This window comes from Notothenia coriiceps, unplaced genomic scaffold (genome assembly GCF_000735185.1).
Source record: "Notothenia coriiceps isolate Sejong01 unplaced genomic scaffold, NC01 NC01_scaffold00037244, whole genome shotgun sequence".
Classification (NCBI taxonomy): Eukaryota; Metazoa; Chordata; class Actinopteri; order Perciformes; family Nototheniidae; genus Notothenia; species Notothenia coriiceps.
The window spans coordinates 5,050,466-5,078,083 of record NW_011369945.1 but is presented as its reverse complement, the minus strand read 5'-3'; the positions used below and the strand labels follow the sequence as shown (position 1 = coordinate 5,078,083).

General features: G+C 42.9%; 2 protein-coding genes across 2 annotated transcripts; one reads left to right on the top strand and one right to left on the bottom strand.

Annotated features, from left to right (window-relative positions):
* The first annotated feature begins 1,506 nt into the window (after positions 1 to 1,506).
* LOC104965215 (hepatocyte nuclear factor 6-like) lies at positions 1,507 to 12,159 on the top strand. Its single transcript, XM_010794175.1, has 2 exons — positions 1,507 to 2,587; positions 11,813 to 12,159. Exons 1-2 carry the CDS (start codon positions 1,507 to 1,509, stop codon positions 12,157 to 12,159), a joined length of 1,428 nt encoding a protein of 475 aa, XP_010792477.1.
* Positions 12,160 to 17,392: 5,233 nt separating this feature from the next.
* Positions 17,393 to 26,556, bottom strand: LOC104964519 (leucine-rich repeat and immunoglobulin-like domain-containing nogo receptor-interacting protein 3). Its single transcript, XM_010793328.1, has 3 exons — positions 25,952 to 26,556; positions 24,895 to 25,638; positions 17,393 to 24,717 (listed from the first exon to the last, which is right to left on the bottom strand). The coding sequence occupies exons 1-3, from the start codon at positions 26,504 to 26,506 to the stop codon at positions 24,148 to 24,150; spliced, it is 1,869 nt and encodes a 622-aa protein (XP_010791630.1). The 5' UTR covers positions 26,507 to 26,556; the 3' UTR covers positions 17,393 to 24,147.
* Positions 26,557 to 27,618: the final 1,062 nt, after the last annotated feature.

Genomic DNA, 27,618 nt, shown 5'->3' with positions numbered 1-27,618 from the left:
ATTATTATTAAATAGCATTGTTAAAAAGTTATTTAGGCCTACATTTTGGTTACATTCCACTACCATATTTTAAAGAAGCATATTGATTTAACATAAAATCACAAGTGACCCATCTGCCTCTCAAGTCAAGGGGATATTGGCTTTTTATTTGCTTCTTTATTAAGGCCAATGTTAAAGTAGCCCCTTTATTGTTATAAATCATATATTCTAAACCTGAGCTTTTTTTCTTATTAAGCTAAAGTTCAATTTCCTTTGGGTTCAGGCTATTTTTAATGTGTCAAAGGACAAATATGATTACCATAATATTATTTATTATGGAGGTTATTGTTGTAAGCAGACAACGTCTGAAGTTGGTCTCTGGACTTGGTGAACTTTGCACAAACCAAAGGGCTATCCTGTCATTGGTCTGCAGCGCTGGGATCCTAACTCACTTTGTGACCTCCTTCACCCCCCACCCTCCCCCACCGGCCTGCGCCACGTCATTAATCTCTGTCAATCAATACTTCGATCAGGTTTATCACTAAGCGCATAAATGCAAAACCATACAGTCCGTGGGAAAACAAAGTTTATCTGTAAAGAACTCCTGTATCCGGAAACTGATAGGCCTGACTGTATTTTATACAATTATGTCACATCTTGCCATCGTCTTTCTGCATGTCACTTTGTACAATTGATATAATCCACTGTCAAAATGTTTCTGTACCCTATACTTCTAAATATTTATGTTGCCTAGTGAAACTGTATATTGCAGGGTATTCAATATTTATTCAGTATTCTTCTTTATATTGTGTATTATTTAGATACTTTAGTGACGAATTTTCTAGTGTCATTAATTTGTTGTTAACCTTTTTTTTTTTTTTTACAACATTTGTATCTTATTCTATATTTTATATGTTTAGCTCACTTGTTATGTTAGACAACAATGCTGCTGGGACAACAATAATTTCCCAATTTAGATTTAAAATCAATCAGTGTGTGAACAGGAAGGCTATGTGCGTGCACACGCCCACACACAGATGCACTATTTATAATACTTAAACTTCTACATATTTAATTATAGCGCTATCATGTGAACGTGTGGATAACCAGTGTGAGGCATTCTGATTTCACTGGATGCTTTTTAATCCCAGTTAGTTTTATCCCAGAATACTATAAGGAAACTCCTACCCGCCCCATATTTTAAATCTACAGAGGCGCGCTCCCTGACGCGCAGCTCAGCCTCTCATAGTGGCCGCGCTGTTGGACCAGAGATGAGATACAACCCGAGAGAGCCCCACATGAAGGCATAGAGCACCACGGAGAGACTCGGTTCTGCAGCTTCTTCTGAATACCAGAATTTATCTGCACCGCGCTGGATTGATCGTACAGTCTTCATCGATGGATTGGCGTTCAAACGGTTTACTCAGTTTATCGCTCCAGGAGGGCTAAGGGCTAAGAGAGAGCGTCAGAGGCAGGAGCGAGAGACAGGGGGAGAGGGTGGGGAGGGTGGGACATATCCTTTCAGATATGGAGCTCACCATGGAGAACCTCCACAGCCTCTCATCGCACTCCCAGGCGGGAGACCTCATGAGCTCACCGCACGCTCGGCCGTCGCCGTCCCCGAGCTCCAATCCCCGGAACCTGGTCGCCCACGGTCCCGGCTCGCGGTCAGCCATGGTGTCCGGCATGGCCTCGCTCCTGGAGGGCTCCGGCGGGGACTACCGGACAGACCCATCATCGCTGTCCGGACACCTGCACCCGTCCATCAGCATGTGCGAGACCGGGATGAGCTTCAGTAACACGTACACCACCCTCACCCCCCTGCAGCATCTACCTTCCATATCCACCGTCTCGGATAAGTTTCACCCCACGCACTCGCACCACCACGCTGCCGCTCATCAGCGACTCTCTGCCGGGAACGTAAGCGGAAGTTTCACGCTGATGCGGGACGACCACCGGGGGCTCGCCTCCATGGGAAATCTTTACAGCCACTACCCCAAAGAGATGTCCGTGTCCGGCATGGGTCACGGCTCGCTCTCCCCTCTGTCCAGCGGGCTGGGCTCTTTGCACAACTCCCAGCAGCCTCTGTCAGCCTACGGGCCGAGCGCGCACCTCTCCAATGAAACAAAGATGCTCTCTCCGGTGTCCGGGTTTGAGTCCCACGCGTCCATGCTGTCCCGGAGTGACCAGGAGCACCTGGCGAGGAGTTTAGGGGGCCACGGCCACGGTATGATTTCCAACCTCAACGGCATGCACCACCACCCGCACAGTCACCTGCACTCCCAGGCGAATGGCGCGGTGATGCTTGGGGACCGGGAGATGCACGGCCATGGAGCCGGGCAGGGAGTATCAGGATCCGGCATGCAGGGGGAGGAAATTAACACGAAGGAAGTGGCTCAGCGGATAACGGCTGAGTTAAAGCGATACTCCATCCCGCAGGCCATATTCGCGCAGAGGATCTTGAGCCGGTCGCAGGGAACCCTCTCAGACCTGCTGAGGAACCCCAAACCCTGGGGCAAGCTCAAGTCAGGCCGGGAGACCTTCAGGAGGATGTGGAAGTGGCTGCAGGAGCCCGAGTTTCAAAGGATGTCTGCTCTCCGGCTGGCCGGTAAGACACTCTGCTTTCAGTATTATTATTTCACATGAAAACATATTATTCTGAAGAAACAGCCCAGTCACCTTCCACCTCAATTTAAAAAAACTATTAACATACACACTGAACGAACTTGCACTGGCCTAAAACATTCAGCACTATGGACAGTTCACCCGGCTAAAACAAAGCGCGCAGAGTCACAGCGGTTTAAGATCAACACTGTCTTTACGCTAAAATCATAAGCAAATATAGCCTATAGTTTTCTTATTATATAGAAATCACAGCTCTTTAAAACAGTTTTAAATGAGTGTTTTGGGCGGGGGTATTTCGTTTAAGCAGGCTGTTGTAGACCACATTTGCAGGTCTATATTTTTGATTGGCACACAGCAAATCGCCATTGATTCACAATAAACCTCGAAATAGTTGCCCTCCCCCGACGCATTTCCCCCTCTCTCTCTCTGCCCGTCTATAAACACACAGCAGTGGTGGTGCTGGGGTTACTGGGACAACTAGTTGCGCGGGAGAAGCGGGGTGACCCCAGGCTGCCTGATCAATACGCCAGTTCCCACTCTCCCTTTTAAATGTGGCATAAGGATCAATACTCGTATCAGAGCTGAAAGTCGCAATAACCACACGGTCTCTCCGGCTTTAGCACGCTGTAGTAAAAGCTCTAAATGTAGATCATAGACAGGTATGATGGCTGGTGTGAGAAAAGCAGAGGAGTCAGATGAGAAGGAACTTCAACATGATTTCAATGGATATAAAAAGAAAAATGTAAAACACTCATTATACTTTGCCCTTACCAGAACACGTACAGACATAAAAAATCTTACATCAGAAATGTATCTCCAACACTGCCTACATGTGACCCCAAGATATATTTCAAAATAACCATATATTCAAAATGTTCTGATGAAATATTGATTGCAGCTGAGATGTGGATTGCTAACAGCAGGGACCAGTAGGCCTAAAGATAAGAACCTATGGAGCATCTGGAGTTTTTAGGACAGAAAAAACAGGCAAAACATTAATAGTAATTCTGCCACATTTTGCGTTTGTATGGCACCGGATGTGACTATGATTATCAGAATCAATACATTAGAGATAATCGAGCACCTATAAAAAGTATACACCGTCTTGTCGTTTTTAATGTTGAATAGTTTTAAAATGTTGAATTAGATGAGTTGTTGTTTTTTTTGACACTGATGAACCAAAAACCCCACTGGATATTTTCTGATAACAGAAGATGGTTGATAGATAGATAGATAGATAGATAGATAGATAGATAGATAGATAGATAGATAGATAGATAGATAGATAGATAGATAGATAGATAGATAGATAGATAGATAGATAGATAGATAGATAGATAGATAGATAGATAGATACGTAGATAGATAGATGGATGGATGGATGAATACACACTGTAGATGGATAGATAGATAGAAAGATGGGTAGATAAATAGCTGAGGATTAGTGGCTGAGGCTGTGAGTGTCATTAATAGTGTAGTTCTGTCCTTTCAGTGTTTGCCTGGCTTTGCACATAGGAGATCAATAAGGCCGTTTCCCCTTCCCAACCCCCTTCTCTCCCACTCCCTGGTGCTCTCCCTCTCTGTTTTTCTTTCTCTGTCTCTCCCTCTCTGCAGCTTATGACAATAATATCGCTTACCTTCCCCTGGTTAACTTGGCAACAGGCAGGCAGGTTGTTTGGCTTCAGCAGATCAGCGCCACAGAACAAAACAAAAAATCATGACTGGACTGGAGGATGAACGAGAGCTGTTTCATAAAGTCAAACAATGCACACAGCCATGTTCCACTCTCCCTGCCCGCCCATCTTTTCATGCCCATCAAACTTGCCTGTGGCATGAAAGATGTATAGCAGTCTGCTGTTTCTCATATTTTCTGAAGAGTTTGAATGGACTAATTTGGGATGTACAAAACTTCATTCGGCCCAGGTTAAGTGCAAAAGCGAGAAAAGCAAAACTGACATATGGAAAAAGAGCCTGGAGATGCCATTGATTGAGAGAGGGCAGGCAGGTTTTGGCTTTGTGTGAACAGCCAGATAGAGGCAGGGTAGTGAAAGGATCAATACCGACCTTAATAATTGATAAGTATAAGGGAGACGGAAGGGAGAGGGGAAGAAAGAGAGAGGCAGAGAGCGGTGGTGTAAGCGCTTGAAACAGCATCTTCTAGGTAAGCAAAGTCAAATCTGTGGTTAACAGCTAAGGACCACACACCTAAACACCACGGCAGGGAGTGTGTTAGTGGTTTTCAAGAACACTGTTTACATCCCAAAACATCCTGTGTGGAATATCAACAGCTCAGATCTGGCACCAAGGATGGTGTGGACTCCTAGTGCTAAAAAATCACATATTTATGAGGCTGGAAAAGGAAGTCTCTCTGAGCATTTATAACAAAAGAACTGCAATATTTGCAGTGAAATCAGGAAGGCTGGTGTTTGACCACAAACATAAAAGATCAGAGCTTAAGAGCCTCTTACAGTAGACAAAGAGCAACAGAGCGTCCAGTTGCCTATCGAGTCGTAGTAATGAGTGCTTTCTGCTCATGTCAGCGAATCCTCAAAGCAATCCAAGGTTGTTATGTCATTATGATTTTAAAGGTTGCAATGCTTTATGGGGTTTGTAATGCGCCTTTATGGAGGCATGCAAGCACATTTCACCCGGCGTGTGCGTCTGTGAGCGTGTGTTTCTGTGTGAGTGCTTCCACATATGTGTGTGTGACTGGGTTATAGAGTGTGTCTGCACTATACATTGTTCAGGCTTATCTGACTCACTCTGAATCGGTATTGATTTCCTCTCCTCTGCTCTCTTCGGCTCTCTCTCTCCCTCCCTGCCTTCCTCCCCCTTCTCTCTATTCTGGCTCTGTACCAGCATCAGCAAAGCAGATCCTTTGACTTTCACCCTTATTTCATTTCTGCTCTCTGGTCATCTCTCTCTGTCAGAGACAGGACTCATTTTGGAACACTGAAGTGAGTGAAATATTTTGACACTCAGTATGAATGATAATGAATGTGTCCAGACTTAGGAAGACTCTGCAATATTATTAACACAGTCTCAAAAACTTTATACAACACCAATCCAAAGCCACATTTTTTGAATTACCTGATGAACTGATGAGATTAGATGTTTGTGGTTATTATGACCTATCCTCCCATTATTTCGACCGCATCAAACTAGAATAGAAGAATAGAATATAATGTTTGTTGTCATTATTCAAAGTATAACACATTTGTTTGGCATGATGCAGATCAGCACAAACTTTGATAGAGGTCGTCTATAATGAGACTAGGTGACACAAATATATAAAAACAACCCTCCACCTTTTTTTGAGTAGCTCTTGCATTATTTTCTTCTGATACATTTTAACACACATATGTCAACAGGGAGAGAATACTGTTTTTTGGATTACGCAACTCTGTGTGTGTGTGTGTGTGTGTGTGTGTGTGTGTGTGTGTGTGTGTGTGTGTGTGTGTGTGTGTGTGTGTGTTTGAGAAAGAAAGAGGGAGAGAGAGTGAGAGGAAAAGTGTGTGGATGAGTGTTTATAATGAGGGTTAAATCCGAGCAGAGAATTATTTTAGCAAAACTTGATCAGTTACTTAAATTCCCATTTAGCTAATTGTTGTTGTATTAATTGTTTTGATTTGCCCGGCAGGACAGGCTTTCTTATATTAAGTGAATTCTCAATACATTTCCAGCTAACTGATAACCTGTATCTCAAAAAGTGTTAGCTTTATACTCTACAATATTACACTATTAATCATAATTTAAATCAATATATCGATATAGCAGGCCCCACACATTTTAATATTTTAGAGCAAAGCACTCCTTCTTGTCAAATAAAAAAATGAACTGTTGAAACGCTTGCGATAATAAAAGGGAAAATAAACTACATCCGGGCAATTCAAAGCGTGTTTGAGGCTTCAATCAAACACATTCTCCCCTCAAAAAACAATTGAATTTGAATCGGTCAAACTGTTATTTGCCTTCTTTTTATGTCTTTTTTTGGAAATATCATACGTTTCTAAGATAATAATAATAATAATAATAATAAAGGTGTCTACGTTTTTCGGAATGCTGAAGATATTTATTTTCTCTTCCTTCTCGGGAGTTCGTTTTTAGTTTCGTGGCACCGAGAACTCGTTTTGTATTAAGCAGCAAATGTTTAAAGCTGTGCTCTCTTTATTCAATTGGCCCATTTATTCTGAGCTCTTTTGGAGTAAATAAAGTGACCGTTTAGTTGTAGGGGAAGAGGAGAGGCATTAAACACGGTTTATAGACTAAAAGCCGATAGCTGGGCTTTAAAGCTGCCGATCACTCGTCTCAACAGGACAACACAGGCTTTACATTGACAAATAAACGAAAGCTTTCAAATAATCCAATCCTAATCAATTGGTAGTCTTTTTTTTAAAGACGGTTTGGTTTTGTTTCACCACTGCTCTGTGTTAATGCGGGTGGGGTTAATGGCGTTTTCCTTTTCCCAGCAATGAATAGGCCTATAATATGATCAATAGAATCAATAAGCGTACATCTGAGAGGTGTGACAGAGAGTGATTGACGCCAAACTGTTTCTCGCTTGCAGTAGTCCGTCCAGGGCGGGAGAGGGCCCGTCTCTCCGGACACAAAGCCCGGTCTCATCCGTCCGTCCAGGCGCCGAGTAGCAGCAGCACGGTGCGGTTAGTTCACCGTCTGCCCTCTCATGCCCCATGTACACACACACAAACACAAACACAAACACACACACACACACACACACACACACACACACACACACACACACACACACACACACACACACACACACACACACACACACACACACACACACTGTTAAACTTAGTACCACCACACACACGCACGCACGCACGCACGCACGCACACACACACACACACACACACACACACACACACACACACACACACACACACACACACACACACTGTTAAACTTAGTCACAAACATGCATTTTTCATCTCATCACAGCACAGGATTTGGATAAATAGATGAATATATGGCCTTTTAAATATGACTCACATTCACTTATTGGCTTGCAACAACAAAGCTGTCATCTGAGAATATCATGTCACTCCTACATATTTAACATTTTAGGCAGAGTGTCTTTAGTCCAAATGCTATTGTTAGCCTGGATGCATGATCTTGGCTGTTTGAGCGTCACTGTGCAGAATGATGCATGCACAGCGTTTAACACAGGTTTGTCTGTGTTCACCGGAGCCAATTGCGGTCAAAATGCAATTTATTCCATTGTGGTCTTGACTTTTAAAGCCTCCTGTCCACCTAAAGTTAAATAGATTTTCAGTGATGTATGGGAGAAAGTTTGTGTCTTTTGCCGATTCAAATACTGTGTGTGAAGGAGAACTATGACATTTCCAGAGTTTTAAATGGGAAGTGGTATTTATTTGATGGAAAACACATCTGCCACTCTTATCAAGAAGGGAAAGTTTAAAGACATTGGCTGAATATCACAGATTGTTGTCCAATACAGTCGTTTTTGTCAGCCAGCTCCCTCTTAGTACTGTAGCTTCATGGCTGTCACATCCTGCAATATAACAAACAAAAGTCAACCATCATCCAAACTGCTCTTCCCATCTTCATGTATAAGTGCAGTCTTATGGCAAACAGCAACCACTTAAGTGAAAGCAGCTCTTACTGTAAAGGAGGCACGAGGACAGCTTAACATGCTGCACATCCAGCATTTTGATATTGAGATCAGGAAGAGTTTGGCATTAAGCAAATGACCTTATAGCATCATTGACACCAGGACAAATGAAATAGACGATACAAGCAAGTGCCACTTGAGACTGCTGAGCCTTGTCTCTTCAGAAAAGCCCATTTGGTAAAGAGGCAACTGAAGATAGCCTAACACTGAGGTTCTGGTCTCAAGAGAGGCTGTTTTAATGAGCAGCTCCCTCTCTACTTTCCCTGTGGTCCTATTCATTGCTTGGGAAAGGATGTTCAGGGGTCTCATTTGAGATGGATCTATTGATTATCTGAAATATGCATTGATGAGCAGGCCTGGTGCTAACTCCTCGGCTCCACTTGTTTGCTCTGCAGGCCTCGGAGCTGCAGAGAGGAGCTGATGGAGGAGAACCAGAGTGGTGTTGACATTGTAAAATGGGCGGTAGCAGAAGTTGTTCGAAAACAGGCATTACATATTAAATTATCACTATATTAGCACTAGCATTCAGTCATTACATTAGGGAGTATTGAGTTTGGTTTGAGACAGCACTTAGAGAGCCGCGAGGAGATTCTGGCATGGCTGGGCCTGAACCAATTGAATAAACGTTCCGTGAAATGGTTCTGAAGTGAGGATCAATCAATATGGGGGCTATCAATCTGAGGGCAAATTAAAACAATTGAGAAAAAACAACAAGAGGGAAACAGTTGAAGAAGTCCAGGAGGGTTCTGTGGTGCAGGGACAAACATATAACCTCCTCTGCTCAGGGAAATATCTTAATTATGCTTTGCTTGCAGTAAAAGCAAGAACAATGGCAATTCAAACACATGCACGCTCACACACAGCCATGCATACACATGTGCACATTCATATTGATCTCCCCCCCACCCCACAGTCAAATCAGTTTACTGCTGTTGTCTAAACCTGCTGTAAAGTCATCAATCATTTGCATACTACACCTCCACACTGCAGCCCGCTCTCCCTCCTTTCATCCCCCTCACCCTCTCTTCTTTTCTCCCCATCCTCTCCTATTTGCACAAAACTAGAAGGGATCATCCTAATTTTTGTTTATTTGCTTCACTTACACCATGCACACCACATCTCATGCACGCCTCACACTATGTATAAAATAATAATAATGACGTATTATGATGGGAGACATTCCTTTGTCCTCAGCTCTCACACTGGATGACTGCCACCCTTTTTCTGCCACATCTCCTTTGTTCTTCCACAGATAAACAATTTATTCTCCATCTGTCTGTCACTAAGCGCGCTCCCGGGTATACTCCCCAATGCGAGGCAGTGCACGCACCACACACACGCACACACACACCTCGGTCTCGCGGATCGATGGGGATCGATCGGGTGGGGAAGGGAGCCCTGATTACTGGACCACGTGTTCAGGAGAAAACCGCGGAAAATCGATCATTGCAGCTTTTTAGGGCAGCAGAACAGAACAGACTCCCTTCAGTCTCCACAGCTACAGCAGGCACGGAGCACCGCTTCTTTGTCAGCATTTCACATCCCGCTCCTCCAGTTTCAACATCACACACAATGAAAACTATTTGTCCTCCATAATCTTTTTTCTTTTTATTAACCCTCCTGTCGTGATCGTTTCTTCCCTCCTTATTGGTGTTCCAGTTCAGAATTCCTAACATTAACAAAAAAAAACATGAATCATCACCACATTTTGTTTATCACCATTTTAAACAGTAAACAATGTCTACATGAATAGTGGAAAATACAATGAATAGACATTAAGATTTGACGATTTGTGGGTGTGTAGCTATTTGATGGATGAACATAATCCCATTAATTTCCTATGGTGGTCAATTTTGAACCAGGAACACAATAGATTTTACAAAGTTGTCTTAACAATTCTCAAAATGTAATTAAAGTGGTGACTAGCAGTTAGACATGTTCAAATTGAAAACACAATATTTATGATTGATGAAAGTACATCGGTCAGATTTGACAGGTGGGTTATCCGAACTGTACAATTAGACCAGGAGAATACAGTAATGATCATGTTCCCACAGAAGACTAACTCGTCATCAACCAACATGAAGCAAATTAACTTTAAAGGTCAATCCTAGTGTTTTTGTATGCATGTTTTAGCCCATTATCAACGAAGTCACTGCTCAGCCCACTTTGCATTACTGACGACCGTTTTCAAAGCTTCTGTGAGTTTTTAGATTGATTTCCTATCCTCCCGGCGGCCACTGGTTTCACGTCATTTCACTGCACTTTGATAATCAACTTGTAGTGATTTGAAACTTGCTTGAAACAGGGAATCCATCCCGATAAACAATTATTCGCATTGATGTTTTTTTGTTGTTATTCTCACGTTTTAGCTATACTGCAGATGTAAGCAGGGGTCGTTAAACCATTGGTCCTTCTTATGTTTATTTACGCATAAAGAAAAAGATTTATCATTATCATTTGCAAGGGACTGTAAAATACATTTGCCTGAAAACCCTGCAATGGCTGGAAAAGTGCTATTGTAATTATACACCATTTTTAGATAATTATCTTATTCTAAACACATTATAGAGACAAGGTTTAGCAAAGTAATGTTTCAGAAATATATTAAAGAATAGTTGGACATGAGTGTCGATAGCTTTTGGAAAGAAGTCTAGGATTTGTATCAACAATCTCTGTTTATAGCCTAAATAAGATGATCGACGATTGTATCTTAACTTTTGAACACACCAACATTAAGAGTTTCAGAAAGAAGAAATTATAATTACATTTGACTAAAACACAAGGATACTGTGAGCTTTCAAGCAAGTTCCAGATCTTCTCAAGTTGATTGTCATAAAAGTATGAAATAAATGGAAAACAAAGGAAGCATAGAAGGTTAGAAATCGATGTGAAAACGTTTAGAGTACTTTGGAAAATAAGAAAAATATAATATATACACAATTTTTAAGGCTGGAACTTACATAAGTCAGGGTAATGGCCATTAAAAGATCCCAAGGGGAGATCTGGTACTCGCAGCAGATGTCTCCTTTTTTACTTGGAGAATCTGAAAGTCTGAGAGAATTTTTTATTTAGTTTTACTGACCACGGCACGGACTACTCACTTTCTCATCCGTATACTTTCTGACTTTGTATCATCCCGCATGTCATTTAGGGAGGGGGCAATGTTATTAACTCAAAATGTGATACTGTCTACCTGTAGGCCGACCATATTCACGAGTACATTTTGGAGACAACACATTCAAATATCACATTACAACACACAGGCCCCACTGAAACATGCATGCACAAAACAATTGCATTTTTACCATTTATAACCCTTTTTCACCATCTACTTTTTCCATAGGCCATTTTATTTGTCTGTCTTAAACCATTTGGCATTTCCCTTTATGTCCTCACTTCTTGTCTCATGAATCCCAATCTTGTTGCACATTTTTGAAATATGTTGCATTCAAATCTGAACTTTGTATAACATTAAAGGACCATAGACTCTTTTTAATACTAAAAGTCTTTCATGTGTTCTCTCCACCCCTTCCTCTCTCCAGCATGTAAACGTAAGGAGGAGGACCGAGGACGAGAGCGCAACCAGGTGCCAAAGAAGCAGCGACTGGTCTTCACAGACCTGCAGCGTCGCACCTTGGTAGCTATCTTCAGAGAGAACCGCCGCCCCTCCAAAGAGATGCAGATCACCATCTCACAGCAGCTCGGCCTGGAGCTCACCACCGTCTCCAACTTCTTCATGAATGCCCGCCGCCGCTCCACGGACCGCTGGGACTCGGAGGAGCTCGGTCACGGGGTGCGCGGCCACGTTCACACTCCTCACGGAAACAACAACAACTCCTCACCGATCCAACCCGGCACCTCCTCTGCGGGGACTTTCTCCAAGGCCTGACTGTATCGGGACGTGTGGTTGGACAGATGCATGGAGGATGGAGGGGGGGATGTTTTTAAGCACTGTAATCCTGCAGAGCTACAGGGTGTGTAGCTTCAGACCACTCATCTGATTCATCTGCTCACAGTGCTGATGACTTGTGCCGATGAATCAGAACCTTTCTAAGTGTTTTCTTTTTAATCAGAATGTTACTCTGAGGGGTTAACATGCATTTTTTTTTATTGTGGCTCTACAAACCAAAGATCCAGTAGCTTTAAAAGAGTCAACCACATGTGGCTCTCCGTAAACTCTCCACTTCAACACCAAAGATAATCCATACACTAAAACCACCGTGTAGCCTAGCTAAAGCCTGATTTAGAAAACTCTGCTGATTGTCAAGATGTAAACATACCAAATAATCACTCATGACAGATAGCTTTAAGAGAGGGAACATTGAGCAGACACACGTTGATCTTTACAAATCAGGCAGAAATCAGACAGAGGTGTCTGCTGGGCAGTGATGAACCACTCCTCATTTCAGTAGCAGACACTGAGGCTGATTGAGAGGTGCGTTTGTGTGTCAAGTGTCTGTGAAATGCTCTCGACAGGTCCTTTGACCCGCTAACCACACACCACCTCTGCATCCCTGCAGGCGTGCGTGTGGATGTGCGTAATGTTCACATGCTGTGTCGCTGCTGGGGTCTAATTCCTCTGCAGTGATTCAACCTGCTGCACCTCAGTGTAACAGTGCCCCCTGCTGTCCATTCAACCCACATCTGAACATCCAGCAACAGAGTAGCATGCAGCGTAGATTTCTCTTAGGATAAAGACAAGCAGAAGTGTAGCCCTGCAATCACCCAACAAACTGAGACAAAATGATTACCCACAAACCCTTTGATACACATTTGAATGTTTGTTTCTTAAGACTCGTAAGGCGACTTGCTGTGTGGCCATGTGAGAGGTTATTTTCAGGTTACAAAAGGAGAACAATCAAACAGGGATGATACTCCCAGCGTTTAACAACAATTATTATGTCCAAAGGTAGGGAGTGAGGGGGTGGTCTGCTCTGTTCTAGTGGCCAAACGCAGAGGTCAAATGTCACAATATAGGATTCTGAGTGCCAATGATGTTTGCCTCTTTATGATAATCAGAGAACAGGTGCAGGCCGCCCGTGTCAGGCCTGTGATGTTACAACCGTCAAACTGCGAGCACCACTCGGGCACGCTGCCTATTCCATACCTCAGAAACACATTGATGTGATCGACATGAAACACAATGAAAATGAATGTAAATAGTATTTAATTTCATCTCTCTTTCTCTCTCTGTCTCTCTATCTATTCTCTATTTATCTACTCTCTTGCTACTCCCCCTGTTGTGTCTTTTCTTTCTCCTTTCCTTAACTATTGATGCGGGTAATAATAGTACCATAGTCACATGGTTTCTCTCTTGTGACTATTGTGCTATGTTGTGCTGAATATGTAAAGAAGCACCTTGTTGACAAAATGAAAAAAACTTAAAGATGAAAAAAAAGAAGAATCAACAGACTGATCCTATGCACAGGCGGAGAAGGATTACCACAAATGACAAACTGTGCATATTTGTGAATTTATGTGATGGAAGGACCTGATCTCTGAAGCCCTTTGACTGCATTCCTCTGCTGATGGATGTTTTTTGGTTACCATGAGAACCACCACATTACTTTGTGTCTTTTTTAATTTTATCTTTGTGGGCAAAGCCACTTGTTGTGTAGCATCTTCTAGCGGGAGATAATCATATTAGAGAGGAGGCGCAGACAGGAGGAGGAAGGGTGACGCAGGAACATCAGAGGCCCGCCATCTTCGGACTGGAAGGAAGCATTTTACTGACTTTCTTCCACAGTTTGGGTTCTGCCGTGCACTATAACAGATTCCCTGGTGGACGTGTCACTTTAAAGACGTCCTCTAGAGTCCAGAGGGAAAAACTGTAGCTTTCAGTGCAGATATTCGAAGCTCAGACCCAGAGCGTTAGTGATGGAAACAATTGTGTGTGTGGCTACCTCACAGAATAGAGTGGACTGTGACACAGCCGTCGATACCAAAGATACTTCTAGCCTGCCGTGTTCAAACTGGACCTGGGACGTGCACACACACACACACACACACACACACACACACACACACACACACACACACACACACACACACACACACACACACACGCACGCACGCACGCACGCACGCACACACACACGCACACACACACACACACACACAGAAATGCTTCTTATTGCACATACATCCACAGAGCAGTCGTGCTGCATGGCGAACACATTGAGGTGTTTGTTATGTGGGAAGTGTTGAGTGCCTTTTTCCTTCAACAAAGGGATAGACTGCTCTGCACACACCCACACATGAACACACACAGTGTTCCAAGTGAAGGGGGGCACACACTGGGTGAAGGGGGAGCACCACAGGAGGGGGTCCTCATTACATCAAACAAGCAACTTTGATTTGAATGTAGAACGCACTTTCTTTAACCCAATGAGGGGATACGATTGTTTACCACCACCCTTTTGTTTTTAAATGTTGTTAACATGCTTGTGAGACAATGTCCTCTCACATCTTCAGGATACACACACCCACACACACTCCCACCAGAGATATTTTTGTGTAATTTGTAACCGAGTGTAGGTGTGTGTGTGTATCTGAATGTTTACAAAGATCCCGCTCTCTCATTGGCTGACATCTAAAACTTAAACCTTTGTAACAACCTACCCATGATCAATAAGTGCAGAAGTGATGAGACCTTTCAGCTCCAAAAAGATACTAGATGCCCCCCGCCGGTGACCCCCGCCCATCCAGACCCTCTTTGCTGGTCCCTCCGTCCAGTAGCATCACATCGAGGCAGGCATGTGTAGACAATTCATCTTGATATACCTCAAATCTTTATTGTAAAGGTTAATGTAGTGAAACAATAATGACAATGTTTAGCAATGAGAGTGACATTAAGGTCACAGCAAAATGATTGTTCGTTTTTTAAAATTTCTTTAAAGGAATGTGTGGAGTAAGCCGTATTATGCTTTGACAACTTCTGATTAACATTAAATTATTGTTTGTAGGTTTGCACGTTGTCCTTTTTGGAGTAAAGAGAAAGAATAAAAAGGAGGATTTGGAATAATTAAACAGGCAGGAAAGGATGCTACATATATGATGATGGACGTAATCAGTGACAAAAGATTGAATACAATTTAAGAAGCATATTGTTAAATTCAAGGGTAAAATGACTCATCAAGGATGCACTAATTCCTGTTTTGCATCAGTTTTTGGCTTATTTTGTGTTTGAAGATTGTCTTCTTTGTGTGTTAAAGTGATTCCCATATTAAAAAAAGAGAACCAACCGAAGCACCTCTGTCATTAGGGTTGGGACAATTCTTTTATGCATGGATACTATATAAGTGTATATAAACTGCAGGATAAACTGTACCTCTACAGGTGGAGGAGAGGGGGAGAAACAAGGAAAAACAAATGGGTTTTGGTTTACAAATACATTCTTTTTTAGCCCTGTGTTTTATGTGCTGTTTGTATATTTGTATAATGTGTGTATTTGTACGTGTTTCAGCTTCATCGCTGTGTGTCTTTCCTCCTGTTGTATGTAACCCTTTCCTTTGTGTGGACGTAGTCTCCACACGTTCATGTCTGTATCTACCCTTTGTCTCATCACACAGGTGTGATTTTCACTTGTTTTGTTCCTGTATTTCAGCTCGTCCTGTTTCAATCTGAATTCGACCAGCCTGGTGTTTGTCTGCTGTAGGAGCCGGCTGAATCATAAACAAACAGACAGCCTGGCAGCTGAAATACGGGTTAATTCCAGTGCATCAAAATGGCGTCATTTAGTTTTTTTTTTCCTTTGACAGAGCTCAGAGCTCTGTAAGCCCAGTGTCGATGTTCTCTCCCTCTTCCCTTACCAACCAATCAATCAATCAGAACCAAGTGTCTTTGTGATGGTAGAAGACAATCAATTTCAAATAGAGCAGAGACAAAAAAAAAAAAGGGCAAGGGAAAGAGAGCGATGGATGAGGGCAGAGAAAATGACTGGACAGGAGAGATGGGAGGAGGAACGATGGCTCAGAAAAATCAGTGTGTGTGTGTGGTCACCTTTAACCTCTGCAGTGACCTTTATGGTGGGGGCTGAGGCGCCCTGGACCCTCCCCAGGCCACAATGGAGGTGGTGGTGGAGGGGGTCTGACTTGTTAAGTGGACACCTAATCGAAGATGTTGATCAAATGTGTACACACACACACACACACACACACACACACACACACACACACACACACACACACACACACACACACACACACACACACACACACACACACACACACACACACACACACACACAATGTTCTTCTGATCCTCATCTCTCAATACCAAAGTGACTCTGTTCGTCACGTTGATCTGCCTTCAGCCTGCGGGGGGAGAGTCGAGTAATAAATGAAACAAATAATACACTAAGCGAAAACCAGTATGGTTAAATTGTGTGTTTTGACTAAAATGAATAAAGAAACAAGCAATTGGCTGACTGACTTCATTTTCTGTGTGATGGTTTCTTACTGTGGTGCATTGTTGCCATCTGCTGGTGTAGAGGAAAAATGTGTGCTAACCTCAGTGAAGAAAACACAGCATCGCCATAGCCGAAAAAACTGTTCGCTTAAATGCTAGAATAACTCCCCCAGGATTATAAATGTTTCATTATTTAATATAGAAAAATACCTAAACAAAAACAAGGTTATAGTGGCTTTCATTTAATTTCTGAAAGCTGAATTCAAAGCCATGTTCTGGTGAGGAATACTAATTCCTGTATGCCTTTAATGTTTGTGTGTTGACCTAAAATAAGTAAAATACAACATTGCAAAGACCCAGTGTTTTTCTCACTTATATTTCTTAATTTGTCACACCCCAAGGGGTTCTTAAACCTCTTAGAAATAAATAAAACGAAATGACCTCAGTGGAAGGCCATGTTCAGTATATACGATAGACAATAGTGTGCTTCAAATGTAGCAGTAAAAGCACAGATGGAATGATGATATCAACGTCATGGTACTATTCTTACATTTTAGTTTTCCCATGATGTTTTTGGACTGTTTTCCAATTTTTACGATATGGTAAACCATCATATTTCTCATGTAGTGTAGCTTGCGTGAGAGTTTCTATGTTTAAATGCTAGGTAACAAAAGCAGGAAACAAGAAGAGACACAGGACAATTTTGACAGAGTCACATCATGCTTTTATGACGAAAAGGAGTTCATTTACAAGACGGACAGTATATAAAACAAACATTAAAATAAAAAAAGGACTTATATGTTGTTTGTTTTTTTATAGACAAGTACATTATTGTCTCATCCTTCCCTTTGAGACCAAGCAGCCATGGGACTGAGCAAAACATGGAGGATCCCTGGAGAAAAGAAGCAGCAATTAAATCTTATATTACTATTCCTACACTATTTACAGTTCAACAGTCATTGTCCTCTGTCAGACATGGCAAATAGGTCTACAGATTTGATGACATGATATGGCTAAAAGATCTAATATGTACAGTTTCTGTTCTTCCCATCCAAGGATCCACTCATCGCAGTGCAAAATCTAAATGTTAGGAATCAGTACAGTCACACGTTCTTGCAACAAGAGTCCAAATTTGAGTTACAGCTTCTATTATGAGGCCGTCATATGCTTTAATGATTGATCAGTTGACACCGTTCAATGTGACAAGCTGAACAACTTGTACTTATGTTAGCTCTGCATTTAATTGGAGCGCTCAGCACCCATTCCTAGGTTTCAGGAGTCAGTAACGACCATGTTAACAGGGAACAAATATGCATTAGCTTAAAAACTAGGAGTGATCGATGAAAAGTGTTCTAAAATGTTTAACGAGGTCGGTGCCAAGTAAGTTGATAGAGAGAAAAAAGACAGAGTGAGATAGAAGAGAGAAAAGAGAGAGGGAAGAGAAAACGTTTTACCGTGCCAAATTGAGAAAGAGACTATATATTTTATTAGAGGGTTCCAACAAATGCAGAGCTATACGTTAGTGACAGATTCCTCTGAAAAGTGGAAGAGGTAAGACAGCGTTACATCAGCTAAGACCTGGGGGGGAAAGTTGAAATCTAGCACCATCTCGTTCTTTAAAGAGGGAAATCATCTTAAAAGGTAATGAGGAAACCTAGGAATGGGTGCCAACCAGGTCTGTAAGAGCTGTGAACGCCTCTTCCTTCTCCAGAGGGATTCTGGGAGAGTGGCAAGGTTCAAGATAGATCAATGAAAGTATGCCATTAATAATCCTATCCCCATACAGCATTGATCAGTCCCACCATCCTGCTTGGAATATCAATCGTTTTATCTACAGCTTACACATCCCCTGTGTGGATAGATATGTGTAAAAGTACAATCATCCCGAGTAAACAAATGCTAATTCTGTAAGACGCACACTTCTTTAAGGTGTCTCTGAATGCAGGTGCAGGTTATCATTAGCCCCTTTGCTCTGTTGTACCAGATTAAAAACACTTTAATGGTCCCACCTGCTCTTGCAGTAAGTCGGTTTCAACCAGTCCCATGGCCAGCATGGCACCCATAGCTCTCCGTACAGGTGTAGGCGAGAGTTTGGCAAGAGCAATCACTGTATACAAAAGGCATGCATAGATTAAACCTGCTAAAACCACAAGAAAGAACGCTTTTTTTTTTCTCGAGAGGAATCGACCATTTTTCTGATTAGTCATATACAGAGAAAGATTGGTGATGTCTTATCTTTGTTTGTTACTGATCTCTGTGAAGGGGGTGAGACTGGTGGGGTCTGAAAGTACTCTTCTAATCTACAGACTGAGTGCCAGCTAACCAGGTCAGAACAATTGCTTCTGATCTCAGGTGGAGGCCTCTCCTCATAACTCCCAGCATACATCGCCCGCAAAGGGGGTCACACTATGGCTATAATAGAAAAATCAGTGAAGTCCTGACTTTTGAATCTAACAGTCAATTTGCTCTCGTTAGTCTTTCACTGCATGAGACGCATAGCTGTTTTTTTTGTCTTCCCCTCAGCAGGATGATGGTCCCATTACGTGCTGTTACTCACATTGACCACGTGGGGTCAGTATTGCCACATAGAAAATGGGGGAGGGGGCAGTTGCAATTGTGTGGTCAAGGTTAAAATCAAGCAGTTGTGCTGTTCAAGGTGCTTTCCTTCAGTAATGCTCTACCACACGTCTAATTAAACCTGAATTGGTTTACGATGACTGCTCTGTAAAACCATATTTTTTGTCCAATTAAAAGGAAAGTACCATTTTAATATTTCGATCTCACAAATTTGTAAAAAAGAAGAAGATGCAATTACACCATGAATTGAGCCTCCAGGCTTTAAGTGGCACACTGCTCTGAGAGGTCTGTTATGGAAATGGGACTAATAAGCCAAGTAATGACCCAATCAGCCGAGCTCACTTCTTCGTCATCCCATTACTGCTCCTCTCAGCTCCGATAATTCAACTCAAGTCTAATCCAATCAAAACAGCAGCTGTAAGATCTGGAGGAGGAGATGGATTTATTTAAAGCTAATATGGAGTAAGAAGTAACAGGAGAATCAAAGGAATGCATGTAAGAATGCAGTCTCCTCGGATAATAGTGATAGCAAAGCTAAGACTGCTCTTTCAGTTGAGAAATATAGGAATTTCTTCATTAGATGGTCAAAAATGGAATATTGGAAATATTGCATTGGAAACTGTTACATAAATAAAAAACTGAATAACTAATCTGGTAATGACGGCATGACTTTTGACGTTAGGTTATTTTAGTCTGCGTCTTTGACAAGTTCCCCTGTGAAAGGTATCCTAAAAGTGAGGTTGCTGCTGCTTTAAATGGGATGTCTAGACTAAAGTACACCCCAGGAAAGGGTGAGGCGGGGGAGGAAACGGGGGATTGCTCAGCCTACTTTCTCAAGTATCACGGCAGAGGAGATGAATCAAGCTCAAGCTTCACTACAAACACTGAGAGTCTGTCAACCAGAGAGAGGCGATGACTTGGCTGCAAAGCCGTGTGTACTGGCACCCTAAAAAAATGTTTGGCTAAGGGTCCATCAATTAAAATGTTTAATGTGTTTCTGAAGCCTGTGGTACTAGATCTAATTGAAGCTAGTATCCAAGGACTTGTGGGGCTTGAATAGTTACAAGCACTTACTGTATTTTCAACCCTGACCAACATGAACATGTCTATTTTCAGTGAATGAGCTGTGTCCTTGACAAAAAGTGAACCGCAGTTGGCAGAAAGTGAGTGTAGGCCGAGAGTCACGGTATTAAAACACCACATACACCCTTTCAACATTTGTAAGTGTGGCGAGATATCAGAGAAAATACATACAGTACAGTCCGTTTGGTTCACATCCGGACAAAGATCCCAGAACGGGAAAGTTCCAGAAGTGTTTTTTCAGGAAAGAGTAGGGCGTGAAATTAGAACCAATGGTTATTTTTCTTATTTTTAGGGAACCTGGGTCACCCCTTTCATCTTTTGTCTCCACTGATCCAATCAATGCTCCGTGCTTGATGGTATCATGAGGAGCAACTAATCTTAACACGACAACACTGAGTCACCGACCACATGTACGTGTCTACTACCACACAACCATAATCCAGCCTAATACTGTGAACAGGGACAACGAGGGGTGGACATGTTAAGAAGACAGGGAACAGGAAGAGGGGAGAAGCACAGTGAAGGGTAGGAAGATAATAAAACAAAAACACACCCTAATCTACGCTTACAGTTGTGATTGATGATTGCACAATAACACCATCAACGATCATTACAGACATCCTCACTGTCTTCTAAACCCTATGTTCTACTAAGAAATACCGGGACATGGAAACACAAAAGGGTTGGCTGGGGGAGAGGAAAGGTCCATGATGAGACGTCCTGTTCTCAACACTCAAATGGGCTGTGACTGTAAAATAAGAAATAAAACAGGCTGAGCCAATTTGTTTCTTCTATTCTCATTGGGTCTCATGAATCTTTAACAACTGTTGAGTTATTCATTCTGACACAGAAACTGTGGTTTCATCACCCCTCACAAGGGACAAAAATTGAGTTTCAGAATTTATTTAGCAAAAGTTTGAAGAGTTTATGGTTCTCTCTTCAAACTACACATTTGTCTAAATAGGTTCTACATTTGCTGTAGGTATAGTTTGGATTAGTTATTCCAGTAACTATAACAAAAGGACTCCTAAAACTGAAGCAATTTGTTCCACACACGTCAATCATTTGATAGCAACAGCTTTTCATAAATCAGTCCCTACGTTTGTGTGCAGTGTCCTACATAAACTCTTATTCACCACCAGCTAGTTTCAAAAGAGTGATTTGGGAAACAAGGTTGCTATTTCATGTGAGTAAGGTGTAAATGGATTTTTAGAAAATATTCTAAAGTAAATAGTGTCCAATGAATGGTGTGAGAGAGTGTAGGCTACAGAGTTTACAGCACCAGTAAAACGGCTCATAAAAAAGAAAATAATTTTTGGTCCAAACTATATCAAGTTCAACTGCTGGTCCTTTGTAAATGCATGTTAAGTTCAACATACACAGACATTAGTTAATTTACATTAGGTAAGTAACATTTACGAAGTTTAAAATGATGGGTAATATCTCGTCTCAGCTTTGAGTATTTCAGTCACCTCTTTTACTCTTCACTGTGAGTAAGTCATATATAAGCATTAGTGTTCTATAAACAGTGACATGTTCATCTGTAGTAATACATACCTTTAACTATAGGTTAGGTTATAAAGAGGCTAAGAAAACCAGAAGATGTATGACTTAGAATTTTAACTATTTCAATTATTCCCTAGATAATCAGAAAAATAGACCATCTTGATTTTTCTTCTTTCTTTTTTTGTCGACCATCTGGTGACTCACCAATTTACCCTGTGACTCTTGGTTAGTGTACGACGCTTTAGATCCTGTCTCATTTCTTATGCACTCTGAGATGCAAACAGACACAAGCACTGTCCAGTGTGTGGACACTTCATTAGGTGTTGAGAACAGAACAGTCCCACATGGAGGACGGGGAACATTAAAACGGTAAACAGCCAAAAGGTCACGGAGAACAACAACTGAGTAAAAATAAAAATGGAGGACAAAAAGAACACTTCAAATTAAGTTTTTTGTTGTTTTTTTGTTTTTAAAACCACAGTACTACTCTCCACTATACGACGCACATGGCGTGGGTAGGGTTAACACGACTTCATTTACATTTTATAATCCTCGGTCTCCAGCCAGGGACCCCTCCCAAAGGAGGACCCAGTGGGGGTGTGTGGGGGTGTTAGGGGTGAGTAGGGGGGATGCACTGGGCTAGGGGGGCAGAGACATTCGCAAACTGACCGTCTCAGAGGCAAACAGAGAGCAGACGCATCACACTTTGCTGTGGCACTTCATCAATCTGTATGTTTATGCATGTGTAAGTAAATACACATGATTGTGTGATTGTTCTTCCTATCAATCCAAGGAACCTTGATGAGGTTTCAGCACTCCTGTGTGTGGTGTGATGTGTGTGTGTGTTATGGGCTTGCAGGGTGCAACTTTTTGCAAGCCCAGCGACAGCAGATGGTCTTGTGATCATCACACCAACTTGAACAATTGTATTAGCAATAATTATTATCATTTAACAGAATCATGCACAAGCTACCGTATAGAAAAACCATACATACATACTATGGCTTTGTTTCTTCACTCAAACATTTACATTAATGTTGGCTTTATGGCTCTACTTACAGTATTGCTGGAATGTAATATTTAAAAAGAGCATGTGTGTCACTCTGTAGGATAGTTATTTCACTTTTCCTGAGAAAAGGTGCTATGAAAGTGTTGCTATGTATGTTTTCGATGTGAAGACCACAACAGTGTTCCTGTGTGTCCTCTGTTTGCCTCTGAGTTTGACCTGACGCTCCGGGCTGCTCCCCCCGGGCAGCGCTGGGAAGGTCAGGCGTCCACCAACGCAGCAGAGGGCGGGACAAAGGGCGGAGGCAGGCAGGTTGACCCTCTCCCGTTGATGAAAGAGCATGATCGGGGCTTGTGATTTACCCAGCTAGCCTCCTGCGGTCATGAGCCCCAGTCCCCATTGCTCTCTACCGTGTTGGTTGCTGTGGTTACCGTGGCTGCCCGCGTCCGATGGTTTTGACTTCCTAACCAAACCCTCCGGGCCGCGGGCAGCCACGGCAGCAGGTCAGAGCGCTCGTCCCAAACTCACACAGCTGATGTTGTTGCAAAATCTCACAAAGAAGAGAAGGCCAAGTGTTTTTGTAATTTATGTGAATGGTCCAAATCTAGAGCTTGTTAAGAATAAAGGAATCTGTCTTTATAGAAAAACATATTCAATTTAAAACAATTTGTTTTATTCTGTGAATTTACAACTTAACTTCTAATTGCATTTGAACATGCACGATTCTTATCCAGGCAGACTTTAGAAGAGCATAAATACAGGTTCTATAAATGGATGGTAGCCAGGTCTCTCTTCTTCAAATGTATTTTAAAATCCCTGACTGTACCAAATACAGTAAAGGGACATTTTAATTAAAGAGGAATTATTTTTCATTATCTCATAATTGTAAGAGAGAGAGAGAGAGAGACAGACATGGCTACCAGTGTCCCACAGCTCAGTTTACATGCCAATTCAGAAAACTTATCTCTTTAGTCTTAACTCTATTTATTCTTATCGAGCATGGACTATAAATAGCTTTAAAACAAATTGTACAGTATTATTCAGACATGATTTTCACAACAAGCTGAATAAAACCACTGACAGTGAGATCAGGGTGACTTTATTTTCATTCACAAACCAAATTGAGTAATAGCTTTAGTTTTGAAGTGGGCGCTTAATTTGTAATAGAGCCATAGACAGAAACGTATTGTGCTTTCAACCTTCTTTGCGAGTCAGTAGCTGTGTGTGTTTGCGTGTGTCAAACACGTTTTTGGGACGTGCTCATGCCTCCCCCAAGGGACCCCTGGCTGCGTTGTTTCATATCATTTTCATATTGAACTTCCTGGTCCCTCCTGAGGAGCTACCAGTGACAGGTTCAGATTTCCGGAAGGAGTACTCCACTGTGAAGTTGTTCTTGCGTTGGCCGCGTCCCCGGCTCCACACGAACAACAGCAGGAAACAGAAGAGCACCACCCCCAGGAAGGTGATGCAGCCCATGGCCGTGGAGACCAAGATGGTCGTCAGGTCCAGCGTGAACTTGAGGAAAACACGCGTGCTGTTCAGATTTGTGTCGTTGAAGAACTCGCCGCCGTACAGTGAGCGGTTGAGAAAGAAGGCTGAGGCAGCATCTAGCGAGTGGCCGCGCACTGTGAGTGTGGCAAAGTAGGTGTCATTGCCTCCGGCGTTACTGGCGATGCAGATGTATGTACCGCTGTCAGTGAGCTGGGCGTAGCGGATCTCTAAGGTGCCACTCGGGAGGACAGTAATGCGCCCTGAATTCTTAGCTGTGATCCGCCGGCGCTGTGGGGAAATCCAGATAATAGCAGGTGCAGGTTCTCCTTCAGCTCGACACAGAAAGCTCACAGGTTGGCCTTCACGAGCAACGACCTGGGGGAGTGGGAGGAAAGGAATGTACAGACCAATGAAAATACAGAAGAATAGCTGGATAATAAATCTGTCAGTATAACAGAAAAAACGTGTTGTGCTTGCAGAATAAATTAAAGTTACCCTAGTTATCAATACATCGACATTTATACATTTTTGCTAGTGTATCATCTTCTTTACCTGCTGCATCTTACGGTTGCGAATCTTAGGTTTCTGGCATGTAAAGTGATCGAAGAGTGCAGAATCGGTGAAGGTGTTCAGGCTGACGCCTTGCACCTCCACCGGCCCTGCACACACCGGCACTCTGCCGTCAAAGTTGAGGGTCTTGCGTCTTTGCAGGATCCACAACAGACGGCAGTCACACATCAGGGGGTTCCCGTCCACTCTGAGGGTCTCCAGACTGTTCACAGAGTGGAAGGAGCCCTCTTCCAAAGTCTGCAGGTTGTTGGAGGAGAAGTTGAGGACCCGGATCTGTCGAAGGCCTCCGAAGGCATGGAGCTCCACTGTCACCAACCCTGTGCTTACCATGATGAGGTCCTTCAGCCTCAGCAGGTCCTTGAAGGCCCAGGGCTCCAGTGTGGTGATGGGATTGTATGACAGGTTGAGGTGGGTGAGGTGCACCTGGTTCTTGAAGGAAGCGGAGGGGACGGAGGTGATGTTGGTATTGGTGATGGAGAGCCAGCGGAGGTCCAGGCCCTGGAAACTAAAAGGGGAGATGTACTCCAGGTACGGCCAGTGATCGATGTCCAGGCCCCGCAGGTTGGACAGCTTGCGGAAGTTCTGGTCCTCCAGGGCAATGATGCTGAGGTGACGGAGGCGAAGAGTAACCAGGCTGCGCAGGTACGACAGCGTCTGGCCAGATATGGATGTCAGGTTGCAGCGCTCTATTATGAGATCTTCCAGACCCAGCAGCCCTGAGAATGCCTAGGAATCAGGAAAATAAAAGGTTAAATAACATAACTTTGTATTCATTTTACATACTTTATATGCATGATGAATAGCAGTGGGTGTTTGATTATGATGTTAAACAAAATACACTGATGCTGTCGTAAGTACTGGGAAAAGTGCTCAACATATATTTTAAGTGTATACAAAATAATATATTTTTGAAGTTCAAGCTTAATTTATTTCATGATAAACATTATCTTCATTTGTTAAAGGAATAGTTCAACATCCAAATATCCCGTTCTTCATTAGTAACACTGTCATGATACAGACAAGCTGCTGGAGAGCTTACCTTGTGGGAGATATAAACCAGGTCGTTGTCTCCCACCTCCAAATGTTTCAGACTCCTCAGATCTTGGAAGGTGTAGTCCAATAAAATCACCATCTTGTTCTCGCTCAGGTCCAAGCTGGTCAGATTGCCCAGTTTGGCGAAAGCCCCCATGGGAACTAGCTTCAGCTGGTTCCCCCTCAACTTCAGCACTTTAAGACTCGGGAGGCTGGCAAAGGCATTGGGCTCTAATGTGGCGATGAGGTTCTCGCTGAGGTCCACTTCCTCGAGCCGTGGGTACGGTGCCAGGTCGCCTGCTTGCACCCAGCGGAGCCGGTTCTTGCTGAGGTCCAGGAGTTGTGTCTCTGTGGGGATGCCTTCTGGGATGTTGGTGAGCCGCCGCCGCTGACACGACACTGACCTCAGCTGAGCCGAACACTCGCACCGTGGCGGACAGGCCTGGCTACTTCCTGGAAGTGTCAAGGTTATTATGGCAACAAGAGAAGAAGCCAGGACCCATCCCCACACCCTCGACCATGGCACTAAGGCACGCACACCAGGGCCAGGGGAGCCAATCATGGCCCTGGTCCTCCGACTCCTCGCCTGTCACAGGCAGGGTCAGTGCACCATACACCTAAAAGAGAGCGGAGAAATAGAAAGAAAATATGCGGAAGTTGATTAGAGACATCATACTAGAGAAAGGGGATGTGAAGAAGAACATCTCCCTGGCGCATAAACATCGACATGGCTGTAAATGATCTGTTCCTGTTGTTTAAGTAATATTATACCAAAAGACAATTGAGGAATATGACAGGGCACTAAAATACAGCTGACGACACCCCATTACAGGAGCACGGGTCTGTGTAATATATTTAAGATAATTCGTTTTTGCTCATTCATTTATAGTTTCCAGTTAGGAAACTGGCACCCTGGGAGCCGTTTCTACAGCAAGGGAACTTCAGCTGAATTCATGCATGTTGCATCTCCTCGGCTCTCTTTGCAGCTCTGAGACCGTCTGCTCCATTTTGACAAACACAATGAATTTATTATCACCACGCATAAATACAGACTGAGCTACTCAGCAATCACATTCTGCCTGCACGCTACTGCTATAAATCGTGAGGCAAAATGGGTGTTTGAATCACTGTGTGCTTAAGTCATATTATATGTTTGATCTGCTATTTGTTGATGTATGTATGCGTAGGACTTGGCATTTTGGTGGGTATGAATTAAAAATCGTTTTGGTCCTCCTTGCACCGAGATGAGATGAATCACTCGTGCTTGAACATTGCTTCAGGCAACCTGTCATCTCTCCCACACACAGTTTTCAACTTAGAGACAGTCAAAGAGCACCTGGCATTAGATCTGAAACACAGCTCAGTGTCCATCTAGTTAGCAGAAAGTGGTACTACTTTAATACTTATACTCTAAACTTGAACGGAAGTCTTTTGCTCTCATGCTATAAATGCTCACCAAAACCCCCAGAATTTGAACTCTTCACAGTTGTTTATTTTCAGATGAAGTGGAAAAAGAGTGAATAATGTCATCAGCACCACCAGGGAGAATAATGTGTAAATGCACTCTGATGGTGGAGGAAAACAGAGACAAAAAAGAACTATTATATATGGGCTGGTTTGTGTTTAATAGGCTCCCCTCTGATCACTATCAGAGGGCGAGTCTCAGCTAAAAAC

Coding starts and splice junctions, on each gene's coding strand:
- LOC104965215 (XM_010794175.1), top strand. CDS start 1,507: ATGGAGCTCACCATGGAGAACCTCCACAGCCTCTCATCGCACTCCCAG. Junction 2,588..11,812: donor GTCTGCTCTCCGGCTGGCCG/GTAAGACACTCT, acceptor TCCTCTCTCCAG/CATGTAAACGTAAGGAGGAG.
- LOC104964519 (XM_010793328.1), bottom strand. CDS start 26,506: ATGATTGGCTCCCCTGGCCCTGGTGTGCGTGCCTTAGTGCCATGGTCG. Junction 25,639..25,951: donor TGGTTTATATCTCCCACAAG/GTAAGCTCTCCA, acceptor CCTGATTCCTAG/GCATTCTCAGGGCTGCTGGG. Junction 24,718..24,894: donor GCAACCGTAAGATGCAGCAG/GTAAAGAAGATG, acceptor CCACTCCCCCAG/GTCGTTGCTCGTGAAGGCCA.